The 17,628-nt window shown below is 43.7% G+C and overlaps 1 protein-coding gene across 1 annotated transcript in view; it reads right to left on the bottom strand.

Annotated features, from left to right (window-relative positions):
• Positions 1-6,953: 6,953 nt before the first annotated feature.
• adamts18 (ADAM metallopeptidase with thrombospondin type 1 motif, 18) overlaps positions 6,954-17,628 on the bottom strand; it is a 57,454-nt gene continuing 46,779 nt past the window's right edge. Inside the window, exons 19-24 of the mRNA XM_034527276.1 lie at positions 15,432-15,636; positions 12,126-12,320; positions 10,843-10,913; positions 10,529-10,694; positions 8,165-8,360; positions 6,954-7,069 (exon numbers count right to left, since the gene is read on the bottom strand). Of these exons, the coding sequence (XP_034383167.1) occupies positions 6,954-7,069; positions 8,165-8,360; positions 10,529-10,694; positions 10,843-10,913; positions 12,126-12,320; positions 15,432-15,636 (949 nt within the window). The remainder of the gene's footprint in view (positions 7,070-8,164; positions 8,361-10,528; positions 10,695-10,842; positions 10,914-12,125; positions 12,321-15,431; positions 15,637-17,628) is intronic.

Genomic DNA, 17,628 nt, shown 5'->3' with positions numbered 1-17,628 from the left:
GCGTGCACTGTGTACCCTCTCTCCACAAAGGGTGAATTGGTGCACTTATTTTCGCTTCAGACAAGCTGGTCTCTTAGAAGAGGGTCGTTACATTTTTCACGCCAAAAAGAAAGCGATGAAATTGGAATTTTGAGTCGAGACAAAAAGCTGCTCCGTGAGGGGAGTGCTCCGGGTAACGTCAGCATGCTAACATGCTCACAATGACAATGCTAACGTGCCAATGTGTTAGCTTAGCGGTAGTTTGTAATCGGCTCGTATTGGTTTGCAGGAATTCTGAAGTATTGGACAACTAAAAGAATGTGAGCTGATGGTGCTGAAGGGGGAGGTGAATATGTCAGAAATGTTCTGGCATTGTGTTCCATTGTTGTAAAGACATTTCCCTAAAAAACCCACAATGTCAAGGGGTTTCCAAAAGGCAATTTCATGGCAATCCATGCAAAAGTTAAGATAATGCTAATAGTGCTTCTTTGGTATCTCGGTGCTTTTCCATACCGATACTGAAGCGATACGTTTTGTGACAGCTCACATTGAGGAATATTACTGTAAGTCCATGAAAGCCTTTTTCTCCATTCATAAACGTCAGTGTGTGAATGGAGTCAGTGTGTGCATCAACGGCAGTAAAAAAACATAAATAAAAAAAGCTTTGATTGAGCCTGATTTTAGTATCTGTTCAAAGAACAAGTTAACAATGAGTTTTCAATAGATGCTACAAACACATTTCTAAAAATAGCAACGAGGTCCAACACCCAGCCCGACACGTGGGTACAGATCCAAGTTCAGAGAGAATTCAGCGAGAATTACCAAAAGCAGCCCTCAGTTCCAGTCTCTTTAGTCCAGCCTTGATCTCTTTATTTCTCTGCTGCAGTAAAGCTCAGGGTGGATGAGGCTCCCCGTGCTAAGATAATCAAAATTAGTCATTATGAACCAATATGGACCGGGGAGATTTAGTCCCATCTGGAAATGAAAGCAGGGTGGAGAAATAGAAAATCAGCTCAGCAGTAACATTGCTGCCCCGCTGAGAGGGGGACATCATAAGCTACATGGGTTGTGGGGACATTCATATGTTTTGTACAAACACACTCTCTCCCTTTAACACTAAATGACTAAATGCATGAATTCAACCAGCAAACACAGGCATGCACCCTGGAAAGCATGCCAAACATGCGCTGCACGCCCACATTTTGCACAAGCATGCCCTCACCCCACACAAATACACACCTCCACAGCCAGCCAGGCGCTCAGTGAGCACGTTGTGTTTGTGCATGCTAGCCCAGCCGACACATTTGCGTGCGCGTGCACCAGCTTGTGATGTCTGGCTCGCAGCATGCAGGTAAAGAGCGTGCAGCCAAGGCGATGTGGGGACTCCGAGCTCCGTGATTCATGCATTCGGGTTGATTAAAGAGCAACCGCTGCCCCCGCGGTGCGCGAAAGGGTGGCGTAATCACCGTAAGAAAACACTGTTTGGAGGAATCAATCTCCGCACGCTTTCCAGTTATGAAAGTTTTGAGGGGTTGGCGGAAAAAAGTTGTCAGATGTCTGCAGTTGCCAAAGAGGCCAAGAGTGGCTGGATAAATAGCGGCAGTGTGTCTCACAGGGCATAATAACCAATGTGTTCACTACACAGGAACACAAGGAAACACTGATGCCATGCACAACTTTGAAGCGGTTCTATCAATATTTTCTTATATCACCAGTGGATTAATTCAATTCAATTCAGTTTATTTTGTATAGCCCAATATCACAAATTACAAACTCCCCTCAGAGGGCTTTACAATCTGTACACATACAACATCCCTGTCCCAGGACCTCACATCGGATCAGGAAAAACTCCCCAAAAATAACCTTTCACAGGGAAACTAACTATAAGCACTATTAAAGAGGAAAGTCTTAAGTCTATTCTTAAATGACTGTGACTGTGTCTGCCTTCCGGACTGAAAGTGGAAGCTGGTTCCATAAAAGAGGAGCTTGATAACTGAAGGCTCTGGCTCCCATCCTACTTTTTAGGACTCTAGGAACCACAAGTAGCCCCGCATTTAGTGAGCACAGCTCTCTAGTGGGGCAATATGGTACTACAAGCTCCTTAAGATATGATGGTGCATCACCAATCAAGGCTTTATAGGTGAGGAGAATAATTTTAAATGTGATTCTTGATTTTACAGGGAGCCAGTGCAGAGCAGCTAATACAGGAGTCATGTGATCTCTTTTCTTAGTTTTTGTGAGTACACAAGCTGCAGCATTCTGGATCAACTGGAGGGATTTAAGAGACTTATTAGAGCAGCCTGATAATAAAGAGTTGCAGTAATCTAGTCTGGAAGTAACAAACGTGTGAACCAGCTTTTCTGCATCTTTTTGGGACAAGATGTGCCTGATTTTTGAAATGTTACGTAGATGAAAAAATGCAGTCCTTGAGATTTGCTTAACGTGGGAGTTAAAGGACAAGTCTCGGTCAAAGATAACGCCGAGATTCTTTACAGTAGTGTTGGATACCAGGGCAATGCCATTTACAGAAACCACATCACCAGATAATTGATCTCTGAGGTGTTCAGGGCCCAGTAAAATAACATTCTTAAATTTTAGCGAGCTGGTTGGTCTCCTCTGGTTTGATCGATAGATATAATTGAGTATCATCTGCATAGCAATGAAAGTGTATGGAGTGTTTCCTGATAATGTTGCCCAAAGGAAGCATATACAGTATAATGTAAATAAAATTGGTCCAAGCACAGAACCTTGTGGAACTCCGTGATTAACGTTGGTGGTCATTGAGGCTTCATCGTTTACAAATACAAATTGAGATCGATCTGATAAATAGGATTTAAACCAACTTAGCGCAGTACCTGAAATACCAATCGACTGATCCAATCTCTGTAATAGGATGTCATGGTCAATGGTGTTGAACGCAGCACTAAGGTCTAACAAGACCAGTACAGAGATGAGTCCTTTATCTGATGCAAGTAGGAGGTCATTTGTAATTTTCACCAGTGCTGTCTCTGTGCTGTGGTGTTTTCTAAATCCTGACTGAAACTCCTCAAATAAACTATTCTGATGTAGAAAGTCACACAACTGATTTGCGACTACTTTCTCAAGGATCTTAGAGAGGAAGGGAAGGTTAGAGATCGGTCTGTAGTTAGCCAACACCTCTGGATTAAGAGTGGGCTTTTTCAGGAGAGGTTTAATTACAGCTACTTTGAAGGAATGTGGCACATGGCCTGTTAGCAAAGACACATTAACAATATCCAGTAGAGGTGCCAATTAAAGGCAACACGTCTTTAAGCAGCCTCGTTGGGATGGGGTCCAAGAGACAGGTAGACGGTTTAGAAGTAGAAACCGTTGAGGACAATTGGTCTAGGTTAATGGGAGAAAAGCTATCCAAATATATATCAGGGCATACGGCCGTTTCCAAGGCCACTCCTCTTGATGACAGATCGGCAGTAGTTGAGGGCAAGAGATCATCAATCTTGCCTCTAATAGTTAAAATCTTTTCATTGAAGAAGTTCATGAAGTCCTTACTACTGAGGTCTATAGGAATACACGGCTCCACAGAGCTGTGACTCTCTGTCAGCCTGGCTACAGTGCTAAAGAGAAACCTGGGGTTGTTCTTATTTTTCTCTATTACTGATGAGTAATAGGCTGCTCTGGCATTCCGTAGAGCCTTTTTATATGTTTTAAGGCTATCTCGCCAAACTAAGCGTGATTCTTCCAGATTGGTGGAACGCCATATGCTTTCGAGCTTTCGTGAAGTTTGCTTTAGGTCGCGGGTCTGAGGGTTATACCAGGGAGCAAACCTCCTTTGCCTCACTGTCTTTTTCTCACTGTCTTTTTCTTCAGTGTCTAGTGTCATTTTCAGTGAGCCTGTAGCACTATCGACAAGATGATCAATCTGGGACGGACTAAAGTTAGCACAGGAGTCCTCCGTCACATTGAGATGTGGTATTGAATCAAATGCAGAAGGAATCGCTTCTTTAAATTTAGCTACAGCACTGTCAGTTAGACATCTGGTGTAGAAACTTTTGACTAACGGTGTACACTACGGGAGTATAAACTCAAAAGTTATGAGGTAATGGTCTGACAGAAGAGGGTTCTGTGGGAAGACCTCCAAATGATCAATGTCGATGCCATATGTAAGAACAAGGTGGAGGGTGTGGCCAAAGCAGTGAGTGGGTTTCTGTACTCTCTGACAGAAGCCAATCGAGTCCAACAATGAGATAAATGCAGTACTAAGGCAATCATTATCAATATCCACATGCATATTAAAATCTCCTACAATAATAACCTTATCAGTTTTAAGGACTAAACTTGATAGAAACTCTGAAAATTCAGATATAAATTCTGAATATGGACCTGGTGGCCGGTACAGTATAACAAATAGAATTGACTGTAATGTTTTACAGGTTGGATGTGAAAGACTAAGAACAAGGCTTTCAAATGAGTGGTAGTTTAGTTTAGGTTTAGGATTCATTAATAGGCTTGAGTCAAAGATGGCTGCTAATCCACCTCCTCGGCCGGTGCCTCGAGGAATGTGAGTATTAATATGACTTGGAGGAGTTGATTCATTTAGGCTGACATATTATTCATGGCTCAGCCAGGTTTCAGTAAGACACAATAAATCAATGTGATTGTCTGATATTAAATCATTTACTAATACAGCTTTAGATGACAGAGATCTAATATTCTAATTTCACTGTTGCACTAGTGATGTTAACCTGTATGAGGTTATTTTGTATGACTCCTCTTCTGGTTACTTTAGATTTAATTAATTGAAGTGGCCGTGGGACAGACACAGTCTCTATAGAGTTAAGGTTAAGGGTGGGTAACTGCTCGGATGGAAGTGCAGAGTAGGGTGGAAGACTACAACTCTGCTTCTGCTTCCTGATCTGAACTCTGGGTCATGGATTAAGTCCGTTAATCAACTTCGCCATGTTTGCAGAAATGAGACGCGCTCCATCCCAAGTGGGATGAATGCCGTCTCGACTCATCAGATCAGGCTTTCCCCAGAAAGTCTGCCAGTTATCTACGTAGCCCACATTGTTTGCTGCGCACATTAAATGAGCATGCATCACGTGAAAGGGGTCTTTTGGCGTGATGAGCCAACAGCAGACATTAAAAGGTCTTTAAGCTCATTGTTTTTGTTGGATAGCAACTGAAACGCTTTGATTCACTCTCACTTCTCTGATTAGTGCTTCCAGCCACAGCGGGGAGCAACATTTTTACAGAAGCATCTGGACTTATTGGGAGCAATGGTTGGAACTCGTGGTTGGAATGATTTGGGTTTCTTTGGAGAGATAGTTAGTTGAACTGAATTTCACTGAACACGTGAATATGCGGCGACTGGTTGGTGGGAAACAACGCGTCCGAATAAAAACGTTGCTCCGGTTGCCAATCGATGTGAAATAATTATTTTGCGAACAAAGCACAAAAAGTGTATTTCACTTCAGCCCAGGACACATTTCGTTATGACACAAACTCATCAGGAACCAAGTCATTTCACACAAAACCCTTTTTGGATACACTGAATGGCAACGTTTCATACTTCATATGAAAACGTCTCATATCAGCCTTGTATCACAGTTGCAGAAATATATATGACACGTGGTTAACATTGTGAAATGATTGCATAGCTTTAGGCAACAGAACTGCTTGGTTAGGTTTGAAGAAAGATTATGGTCTGTGTCCAAATAATAATGTCTGAACAGCTGACTTTCTCATGTAACAAGTGTAAAGGAAACATTTACTTTTGGATTCACACAAACAGTGGTCTCCATGGTGAGAGTCCTGTGCTTTTGGTTTGACCTTCAAATCACTGCTTACTTTGAGAGATAGCTACCAAATGTGGATGTTTATGGGTGCGTGGAGAATGATCTAAAATGATCTTGATTCATTATTAGCCTCATCGGGGATGCATTCTGACCAGACTTCTGTGGAGAACACACCCACACTGCGAACAACAGCAAAACCTGTTATGCTATATGCTATGTAGACTGTACCCACGCTCACCCTGCAATCATCCCCTTCTCTCCCTCTTCACCCTCCTCTCCTCCAGACCCCGCAGACAATGCAGCGCATTATTCCCTCCCATTGTGTCTGTAATCGTTAGAGAGCATGCAGGAGAAAAAAAGAAAAGAAAGACAGATGGATGATCGAGTTGTATTACCAAAACCGTACAGGAGAGCGACCACTTACAACGTGACTGGATAACATGTTTTAAGTACACAAACAGGTCTTCATGGCGTGAACGGAATGCACAGGGAAAATGTGTTCCAGCTTGTTCCAAAAATGAGTCAGCAGCATTAAACACAACAAGCAGAGAGTTTGGGAAGGAGGAAGTTTAGGAGGCATCTGACCACTGATTACTAATGCATCATATTACAAATAAAAGTGGATCCAAGGGTGGCTGGCACAATCCTCTGGTATATCTAAACATAGAAATAACATGTCACAGATCCACTGTACACCTGACAAAATGGAAAATCATATATTACGAACCATAATAACTTAAGAAAAAAGGAGTATGAAACCAGACGCCTTTAAAAACACAACATATAAGCAAACTGAAACGCTATTGTCCTTTCCTGTTCTCCTGATGGCTTGTAGCTTTCGAGGTTTCAAAAGGAAAACATTCAACAAAATGACAACAATATATATATATATATATTACATCAACATGTCCTTTGTTATGTGCATTGTCTTTCCAGTTACAATGTGGTTGGTGAAAGGATGACTTTAGCGCTGTGGCAGAGGAACATCAGCAAGCCACACTGCCTTCTTCAACAAAAGGAGTCCGGGGTTTCTCTGTTTCACTTCTTTTAAGAAATTAATTAGTCAAGTACTCCAGGAGGAACACACACACACAAGTGTCGAGCACAGTTCTGTGTGTTGTGAGTGATAGCCATAAAATGGCTGCTGTGGTGTTGCATCCCTCAGAGGCCAGGATCCACAGACTCAAGGGCCTCAGAGCTCTACTGCCTCTTGCTGGAGCAGGACCTGCAGCACTGCTGTCCATAGAACTTGTGGTTACAAACGCCGTGCTGGGGAACCAGGTGACACCAGCTGAAATGGTCCACACAGTGTTCATCTGCAGAGAAAACAAAACGAAAATGAATAAGGCACATGTTGAGCAGCAGTGCTGGCGTCGCTCAAGTGCCCGTTGATGGAGGTGTGTCGTTAAATAGCACTGGGACCTGACAACAAAGTATGCAATAACGAGGAGGGACAAGGAGATGGCCTAAACAAACACATATGATTGGTCGATGCTTCGCCAAGTAGTTGGAGTGCTGCAAAGAGTTGAGGCCAGCAGCAAGTGTGGGGCGTCAGTTTGTAGCTTCATGACCCCTGCTGCCACTGAAATGACTCGCTGCTAGTGTGAACACAGCATAAGGCTACAACTTATAATTACATCAATTCATCGTTCTGCCGAAGGAATAGTAAGGACATCAAAATTAAATAGCCATCATATTTTCCATAAACCACCAACAGACAGTCTAGAACCCAATTATACACTTTTACTTGATAATGGAAGATTGATTTCTCATTTACATTCGAAGAAATATATATTTTTCAGGAGATCAAATATGAGTTAATCAACTAATCATTCAAAACTGTAATCAAATATAAACCAAGTCCAATATCAAGCAGCTCTGCACTCAGGCAGTGCAGAAGTCCTTTGAGCTAAATGCTAATATCATGTTCACAATGCTAACGCTAAGATGCAGATTTCTCTGCATGTTCATTTTTTACCACAGTAATCTTAGTTTAGCCTGTTGCCAATGCAACAGTAGCTTAGTCCGTGGGGAAGTGGCTTGGGAAGCGGAGGGTTGCTGATTCAAGTCCCTGAACGAGTGTGGAATGTGGAATGGTGGCTGGAGAGGTGCCAGTTTGCCTCCTGGGCCCTCCCGGGGTGCCCTTGCCCCCTCAAACTGCACCCCAGCTGCCTACTGCATCTTAATAGCAGGATGGGTAAAAATGCAGAGGCAATATTTTGTGTTGTGACAGTAAAAGCTGATTTACATTAACGTCAAAATTCACTTCAGCTACTCTTACCCTATTAGACGAAAGGAAGAATTCACCAAGAAGAGCAGGAACTCGACCAAAAACAGGAAATGTAAACTCCACACACAAAGCTCATCGTTATATGGAAATAAAACTAGATTTTTTTTATTTTCAACTTTACCGTTGAGTGTTGGTCCAGCAGCTGTGACCCGGCCAGGGCGTTGTGCCGGAGCCAGCGGAGCAGCGGGGCAGAAGTGTGTGTTGCACGCCCTGGAAGTGACAGGCCTCTGGTGGGACAGGCAGCCGGCTGCGGGGCGACCTTGCCGGAGACACTGGATGGACCGGGTCTGGACTCCTCCGCCACAGGACACAGAGCACTGAGACAGAGCGACAGAAACCAATGGAAGCGCGGGACGAGATGGAGGGAAGTGGGAGAAACAAAGCACAGAGATATAAATAGGAGAAGGAGATGAAACGTCGAAGTGCACGGAGAAAGGAGCAGAAGAGGGATGGAGGTGAAGTGCGGATACAAAGAACAGATGAAGAAAACAAACATCCCATACAGCATGTACTTGCCCTCCAGCGAGCTGTCAGCAGATATCTTCTCTGGTGGAAACATACCGGGATCACAAGCTTGAGATCAAGTAGAATAGCACACTGTGCTATAAGAGTTTGCCCTCAAGACTTTGCATAATAGATGATATAACACGTACGTAGCCTACACAACCTGCCCGGATAGGCTCCGTATCAGAGTGGAGCTTTTTGGATAGCATCTGAGAACTACACAAGAACTATGCTGTGTCTACCTACACTATACAGTTTGTTTTTGGGGAAACAGATATTAGAACACCCATGGTCATATATTATGAATTGATTGATTGTTTTGGCCGAGACGCTGTGTTGCCTCATCATGTCAAGCAGGTCCCTGCAGAAAAAGATGCCCGGCAAACAAAAATCATTGAGGCGAGCGATGGTGAGGTGGAAAATAAATAATAACTAATAAGTTAGTTTAGAAGCAATTGGACACACAGTTGTGAGGATTTTGCTCAAAGTTACGTTTGAAGAATGATAACAGAGTATACTACGCTACTTCCTGACTTCAGTTGGAGCAATTTTATTCTTTTATTTTATTTTATTACACTATTTATTCTATAAGTTCTATAAGTCTATAGCCTGTCAAGCTTGTAAGCACTTAACCTTTTAAATTTGTAGTAATATCTAGATATCTAATTCTGAAAAGTGAACCCAATACGAAAGTGCCTTAAACATGCACTCTTTCTAATGGCCATCAGGGGTCGACTCCTCTGGTTGCAAAAATAAGTCTGACTGTATAGACGTCTATGAGAAAAGGACCCTGCTTCTGACTTTGAAAACAGTAGTTTATGGTCTCAAGCGTCAGTGCCATTCAATACAGCATGATGTCCATATGGTAAATCGTAGTCTCATATAGAGTCAAACTGACGATAAAGCTACATTGTGATTGACAGGGTGCTACCAGAGTCGTATATGTTGTCCCTACATCACTCCTCTGCAGTCCAAACATGGTCACTACCGCTCACTGGTTTCAAGAAAAAACAAGATGGCGACGGCCAAAATGCCAAACTCAAGGCTTCAAAACTGCATCCCACAAACCAATGGGTGACGTCACGATGGCTACGCTCACGTCTTATATAAGTCATATGAAACATTGTGTCCTTGATATCAGACAGAGGTAGCCACCGACCGTCGATATTTCCACTGTTGCTAGCCAGTTAAAAAGCTAATATTAGCTTCAGTCATTGGTTGAAAATGCCACCCCTAGCTGATTTCTTTATGTTTTCAGCTTGCATGGTTTTAAACAAATAAATAAATAACGTAGTGCTAAAAGACTGAGGATCAAGCTCCACTTCCAATATATAATAAAGAGCAGAGTATTACTGTGACCTAGACACCAAATGTATGTGCCAGTTGTGATCAGAGCTTTTTTTAACACAACGATAACCCCACAAACTAATGTAGCTAGCTATCAAGACACTGCGTGTTGCTTCTGTATGCCGGTTAGCAAGACAGGCTAACGGTCGCAGACTATGTGAGTAGATCAACTCTTTTGCTCTTGGTTTTTTTTTGTAATAGAAGGACTTAAAGAAAGACACCATCTTCCACAGAAAACCCAGAGCATCTCCATTTCAAGGGTGCAATATTTATTAATCCAGTTCAGAGTTACAGTTCCTGCATTACCTCGGAGACAGTGGTTCGGCCAACCTTGACTGACTTTAGCCATCCTTCCAAACACAGACAAAATCAGGTATTTTCACTCCAAGTCCCTGTCCAGGGGACTGATGTGAAATGTAAGTTTCATCGTGGCTATGATGGCAAATTCTTGTTTGAGCATCCAGTCATGCGTTACGTGTCACGGGATTTTCGAACAAATATCCGTGTAGTGTGCTTCACACTTGTGCCACGTCTGGGAGAAAAGCTCCAGATCGGAGGCCAGTCAGATGGAACGCGTACAGCACTAAAGGTCTCTCATGAAGACAGATTATGATCAAAGCCTGAGCAAATGTACCTGTTGCCAGGGAGAGGAGTACCAGCCTAAGGACCCAGCACTGGAGCTGGTTCTGCCCGGGACAGCTCGAGGGAGCTCTGGGCACGGACCTCTGTTGCAGCCCTGCTGGAGATCCAACAAGGGTTTCGCCATGTTCCTGCACCTCCGTATGGGGAACTCAACATACCTGTGAGGAGAGGACAGGTCTTAAAATGACTTTTCCCTCAGAGCGTCCAATTTTGAAAACGTTCAGACTCAGAGGACACAGATGACACAGTGGGGTCTGAAGCATCGCATCTATTAAAGTGTCTTGGTGTGCAGTTGAAAGCGCATACCCTCCCTGTGAGTCTCTCTCCCCGCAGCGAAGCTCTCTCTTCTGGATGCCTGAGCCACAAGACTTGGAGCACTGAAACGAGAGCGCAGGCAGGAGGGACAATTTCACAAGATGAACTCTGTGATTGTGTGGTGCCCATAGCAGCAGACACCAAAAGGTTGCCTATCATTGTAGTAATGGAGCCAAAATACTGCGTTTCTCAGTCATTCTATTTGATGAGCTGAGCAGCAAATATGTATGAGAGAATGTAAATGCTTGCGACTCTTCTGCAAAAATCAAAACCCCCGTTGGAGCTTCACTGTGTTTTTTATCTCGGTAGTCTCGCGCTGCAGACCCGACCCTCACGCTGACCTCTTCCGTTCCATATTCAGCAGCATGAACTCACTGAGGGCCCTTTTGCTCACTCAAACTACCACCCTTCACATAAAAGAGGAGAAAGATCAATTTACAGAACCAAGCCAGGTAAGACTTCAAAAGATATTTGGCAATAAACACAAAAAGAATATGTTCTCTGAAATTCATGATTGAATAACAGGCAACAGGATGAGGCCTCCACTTACTTATATTAGCCTTATACTGTACAGATTCATTCAAACATTAAATTAGTTTTGGAGATGGTTAGTGAATCCTTGGTGGAGTATATCTATATATATTAAAGTACTGCCCAGATGTAAGACTTTTATGTTTTGGAACAAATTACATCGCTCTCTTTTTTCTTTCTTTTTTCTTTGTTGGCAGCAATGCGCAATCACACGTAAAAAAGTAAAAATACCAATCACGAATTCTTGGAGCTCATGGATGCTTTGTCCAACCAACAGTTCAAAATAGAAAAAGATATGTTATCAACCAATCATCCTTTTCTTTTGCCTTTCCACGAGTTCAGTGAAGGGATGTGACGTTGTGCAGTGCTCATGGTTCTGGTTCATGGTTATGAAGCAGAAGTCTTGATATTGCATTGCATTCTGGTTTATGGAGACTGCTGGATTTCTCCCTGTATGACTGTTGAATATTTTGGAAAAAACAAGAGCACTAGTACGACACTTTTATTTTCTAAATTCTGGACGGACAATGAGATGTTTTAAAGGCTGTACTTCCCGGCTTGAAGGAAGACGAACGCCACCACCAGGCAACAGAGTGGACACACAAAGCAATGTGCTTCATCGTATAACTTGTGTGTTTTACTTGTTTGTTTTCCTTTCTCAAAATTATGAAACATAAGATTTCTGAACACATTTCACTTCTATCCCTCCTGCACCTTGAGCTTCCTGTCTCTTTTGTTCCTACCTCTCCCCAGGCACTGGGGATCCACTGCAGCCTCTCGTTCTTTGGGCAGCGCCGCAGGACGCAGGTCTCCTGGGCTTTGGGCCTGTGGTGCTGTCTGCACATGCTGTCGGGCACCACCACCGCCTTGGCCCCCGGATCGCTGCTGCGGCAGAACACGCTCCGCTTCCTCAGCCCGCGGCCGCAGGTCTTGGAGCACTGTGAGAGGACACGGACGGAGTCACAAAAGAACACAGACGTGCGAGTCCTCAGGAGAGTAGTGATTCAATCAGCAATGGTCAAATGCTCATACACATATTGAATCATACATGCACGCACTGTACTTTATAATATCGCTTTAACCTTCAGCTTTCATCGCATCTAGCGGAGGTTAAATCCTTGGCACGCATACTGTTAATGCTTTTGTGATGCCCCACATGGTGTACGAGCAAACACAAGGTCACCGGTTTTGACGACAGCCCATTATGGCCTAACATTAAATATAATACACCAATAACTCGCAGATGAATGTGACCCCGACCCGTCAAAGTATCCACCGTCGGCAGACATTGCTGCTGTCGACTCCGACGGGAGAAAGCAGAGGTGGACAACAGTGTCAAACTGCTCTACCGGGACTGAAAACCACAGCCGCCGGGGCAGTTAATGTGACAGCGTCGCATTAATCAACGAGACAAAAGACTCACACACATCTGTGCATACCAATTCACGTGCACAGTCATGCACGGACACGCATCACGGGTTGTCCTTTTGTCACTGAAAGTTCAGATTGATGTTTTCACGGATCCTGGCCTTGCCTCCGTGACCGCCGACTGAACTCGGACCGGTGTGACGAAATAGTCCCACAACCCGTCACCCTAAAGAACGTCTGATTGACAGCTGTGTGTCCAACTGTGCAGGTCACAGCAGCCAATCATCAGCGGAAAGCTGCTAAGATATTAATATTGTATACAGCTTAATGAGCAAATAAAAGACCCTGTCTAGTGGTGCCAGATGCCAAAACCTTCATGTTTGTCTTTCCTACTTGGTTATTAGCCATCTGATTAAAAAGCCTAATCACAGCTGTTTTGTGATTCAAAGATGTGTTTGGTTCTTACCTCCAGCTATTTAATTGCAACGCAGACCTTAAAAATAACTTCCCAAATCAGAAGCAAAGGGGTGGCAGAGGGAAGATGTCTTTGAGGTTGAAAAAACTAAAAAAGGTTTAGCAAGTGGCTCATTTGTAAGTAGTAGCACACTGTTCAGTTCTGTAGTTTGTTTTTAATGTTTTTCCCATGTCCAACAGAGGGCAGCAGAGCGTTTGTTTAAGCATGAGGGAAACCTCTGACAGCTCAAAGCCCAGTGTGTCTAGGTTTATGTGTGTGTGTGTGTGTGTGTGTGTGTAGGTTTATGTGTGTGACATTTCTGTTTCTGTCATGCAGATGTCTAAACATGCACCTTTGTTAAAAAACGATGGACGATGGACGATAATCACTTTTTTTTACGTAACCTGTAAACCCTGACAGCAAAATTAATGATTTCACATCCAACAAAGCGGAGACAGTGGAAGAGTATTATCATCATCATCATCATCATCATCATCAGGTATGAAAATGTTTCACTTTTGAACTGTCACTCTATCTTTCTATTTAACAGCGAGTAGAAAGGTAACTACAGGCCTTCTTTCACATGTCGCAGTCAGAAAAGCAAGAAATATTAAGCAGATGCATTCTATTCATCTGCTTCATGTCCAGGGTCCTAGTGCTGTGCCTAGAAGCCCTCATAATGTGGCTAGAAGCCCTCATAATGTGCCTAGAGGCCCTCATAATGTGGCTAGAAGCCCTCATAATGTGGCTAGATGCCCTCGTACTGTGCCTAGAGGCCCTCATAATGTGCCTAGAGGCCCTCATAATGTGGCTAGAGGCCCTCATAATGTGCCTAGAGGCCCTCAAAATGTGGCTAGAGGCCCTCATAATGTGGCTAGAAGCCCTCATAATGTGGCTAGAGGCCCTCATAATGTGCCTAGAGGCCCTCATTATGTGGCTAGAAGCCCTCATAATGTGGCTAGAAGCCCTCATAATGTGGCTAGAGGCCCTCATAATGTGGCTAGAGGCCCTCATAATGTGCCTAGAGGCCCTCATAATGTGGCTAAAAAGCCCTCATAATGTGGCTAGATGCCCTCATAATGTGCCTAGAGGCCCTCATAATGTGCCTAGAGGCCCTCATAATGTGGCTAGAGGCCCTCATAATGTGCCTAGAGGCCCTCATAATGTGGCTAGAGGCCCTCATAATGTGGCTAGAAGCCCTCATAATGTGGCTAGAGGCCCTCATAATGTGGCTAGAAGCCCTCATAATGTGGCTAGATGCCCTCATAATGTGCCTAGAGGCCCTCATAATGTGGCTAGAGGCCCTCATAATGTGGCTAGAGGCCCTCATAATGTGGCTAGAAGCCCTCATAATGTGGCTAGAAGCCCTCATAATGTGGCTAGAGGCCCTCATAATGTGCCTAGAGGCCCTCATAATGTGGCTAGAAGCCCTCATAATGTGGCTAGAGGCCCTCATAATGTGGCTAGAGGCCCTCATAATGTGCCTAGAGGCCCTCATAATGTGGCTAGAAGCCCTCATAATGTGGCTAGAGGCCCTCATAATGTGCCTAGAGGCCCTCATAATGTGGCTAGAGGCCCTCATAATGTGCCTAGAGGCCCTCATAATGTGCCTAGAGGCCCTCATAATGTGGCTAGAGGCCCTCATAATGTGCCTAGAGGCCCTCATAATGTGCCTAGAGGCCCTCATAATGTGTCTAGAGGCCCTCATAATGTGCCTAGAGGCCCTCATAATGTGCCTAGAGGCCCTCATAATGTGCCTAGAGGCCCTCATAATGTGCCTAGAGGCCCTCATAATGTGGCTAGAGGCCCTCATAATGTGCCTAGAGGCCCTCGTACTGCAGCAACAATCACTCATGACAGCAGTTTCATTTACAGTAATCATCATAAGCCGAGAGGGAATTCTGTATCATACATGTACGATGTACAAGTATAACACAGATATTACATCAGTATGCCAATAGTCATCTCTGTCACACTTGATGCATTTACATGCTTACACACACACATGCACACACACACACTCACACACACTCACAGAGAGTCAAAGGATAACCTCCTTCTTTTTACGAGTGTCAGTCGCCTCTCACCTGTCACTCACTCAATCAGCCAGTGAGAGGAACATATCTCATTCTGTGCAGCTGCGAGCTGAGGAGCATCAGTAAAGATGTCAGCAATATGTCAACCTCAAATGTCAAGCAAATAAAGTTAAATGCTGCCACAAACCCACCTGGGACCAGGATCCGGTGCTCCAGTCGGGCGGGCAGGCCTGGGTGTGGCAGGGCTGGACCTGGGCCGGAGAGACTACGGGGCAGAGGGAGTGCACCGCCGCCTCTTCCCTCTGATAGGTCACCTTCCTCAGGCAGCGCAGGGTCCTGGTCTGCTGACCTCCTCCACACGAGCGGCTGCAGGGGCCCCAGTCTCCTGCCGCCCAGCTGTGGAGGGACACCAAGAGGGAGTACGCATGAGAGGGCAGAGGCCACATCGCACATGCACACCAACCACATTACTGAGCTCCTAATCAGGGCAGCCAACCACAGGTTCTGCTGCACTTATTTTGGGCCCAAACACACACGCACACACACATACACATACCCAAAAATACACAATGTCACCCTAAATTAGCAGTGACTAAAGACTAAAGGAAAGCCATTTATTATTAGGCAGTTAAAAACCGCTTTCTTGCTTTTCCTAAATGTTATGAGCCATAAAAAACTAGACGTGCTTCTTTTAAAATACTCACGACAGATTTCACACATTGATCTTTGTCAGAGCACAAATTGGTAGTTAAGGACAGACAAAGAAAATACACAGGACCAAATATGTATATGCATCGGCATCCATCTCGCCTTGTGCTCGTCGGATCAGAAACTAAACACGACGACCATATTGTATACACAACTCTCCATAACCGCTTCGCCAGGTCTCCCAAGACCAACGCAGTACACCACATACAATAAGGCTGCGGGCAGATGAGGACTGCAATCCCTCCCTCCTCTCTTTTTAATTCCTCTTTCTGTCTTTCCTCTTCGGGTCTTATATTATTTCCAAACTCCTCTCTTTTTTTATTTATTTTTTTGCCTCTCTCTCCCTTTCTTTTTGAAATCCTGCTTCGCCCCTGATGAAAGCCTACTGCTGCTTCTAAAATAGCTCCTGTCTTGGCTGAAGGGGCAGATTACAGCAAATGAGTGGTCTAACGACCGCAGGCTCAGAGGAGCGAGATGGAGAGATGGGCAGATGGCTCAGACCGGGTTCTGAGGCCACGTGCTGCCGCAGAGGCCACGCCGCCGCCGCCGCCGACCTGCTGCAGGGGAAGAAAAATGCTTTCATTCGCTTTCAAAAATGAAGCAACGGAGACTAAACTGCAATTTTGAAACGCCGGAGACGTGAACCATTGGGACCCGAAAGCATCGGTTAGGGATGTTTGGTGGCTGTTTGCCGGGCTTATAAATAACAATATCTCATTGGGGAAAAGTGGCTCAAGTGGCTGCAAACCAACACCGACCTCGCTGTAATTTGTATCACTGAAATGTTTCAATAACTGACATATTTTGAGGGAGAAGAGTGCAATAATGTAGGGAAGGCTCTTAGAAGCACGAGTATGGCTGCATACCAGCTACCACCAGTGAATGAATAGTTATTCTATACCTAATATTGAGTTAGGTTTTTCTGCTTAATTATGTACAAAATGACCATCTCTGCCTGACAAGTTACTACCATATTCATATTAACAGGACTCTGAACAAAGATTCAAACCCAGGTTTGTACATATTTACATGTGTGTGGTTTGGTACTTTGGTGATATTTCCCATCTGCACTCATTTCACTTGTATAAACATTCTTTCCATCTGGGCCCTTGTGTTACTTTCTTTTCTCAGGATTTCAATCCAACAGGCGCTGACATTTTAATTCCTTTCTTTTGGTCCTTTATAATGTTGGCATTTGGTAATGTTTCTGTAGCACTTCTTGAAAGTTGTTCTGCATATCAATGGACTGAAACAGGTCATTTTTAATGAAGACATAATAAGATAATAAGAAAATAAATAAGAAATAAAATAATGGCAAAAAGCACAGGAGTAAATAATGATATTAAGGGTGGCGGAATTCCATTTTTCTGCTTCATACTGTCGCACTACCATATCATGCCTTTACTTGAACACTTGAATGCAATATTTATTCTTTAGAATAAAAGCTAAATATCAGATTTTTTTTTTTTTTTACAATATTTGATGCTTTTATTTTTCCATTTCTTGAATTGAATTTAACATAATTACAACTGTCATTCATGTTGTATGTAATTCATCTTTATTTAGTCATTAACTAAGTTATATAACTCAGGACTATGATCACTCAAAATCCATTAATTCATTAGTTCCATATATTTCATACCTTATACATCATGTGAATAATTAATCATGTAAACTGTT

The sequence above is a fragment of the Cyclopterus lumpus genome, chromosome 3, assembly GCF_009769545.1.
Source record: "Cyclopterus lumpus isolate fCycLum1 chromosome 3, fCycLum1.pri, whole genome shotgun sequence".
Classification (NCBI taxonomy): domain Eukaryota; kingdom Metazoa; phylum Chordata; class Actinopteri; order Perciformes; family Cyclopteridae; genus Cyclopterus; species Cyclopterus lumpus.
Note: the sequence above shows the minus strand (reverse complement) of the source record. Positions and strands in the feature narration are given on the sequence as shown.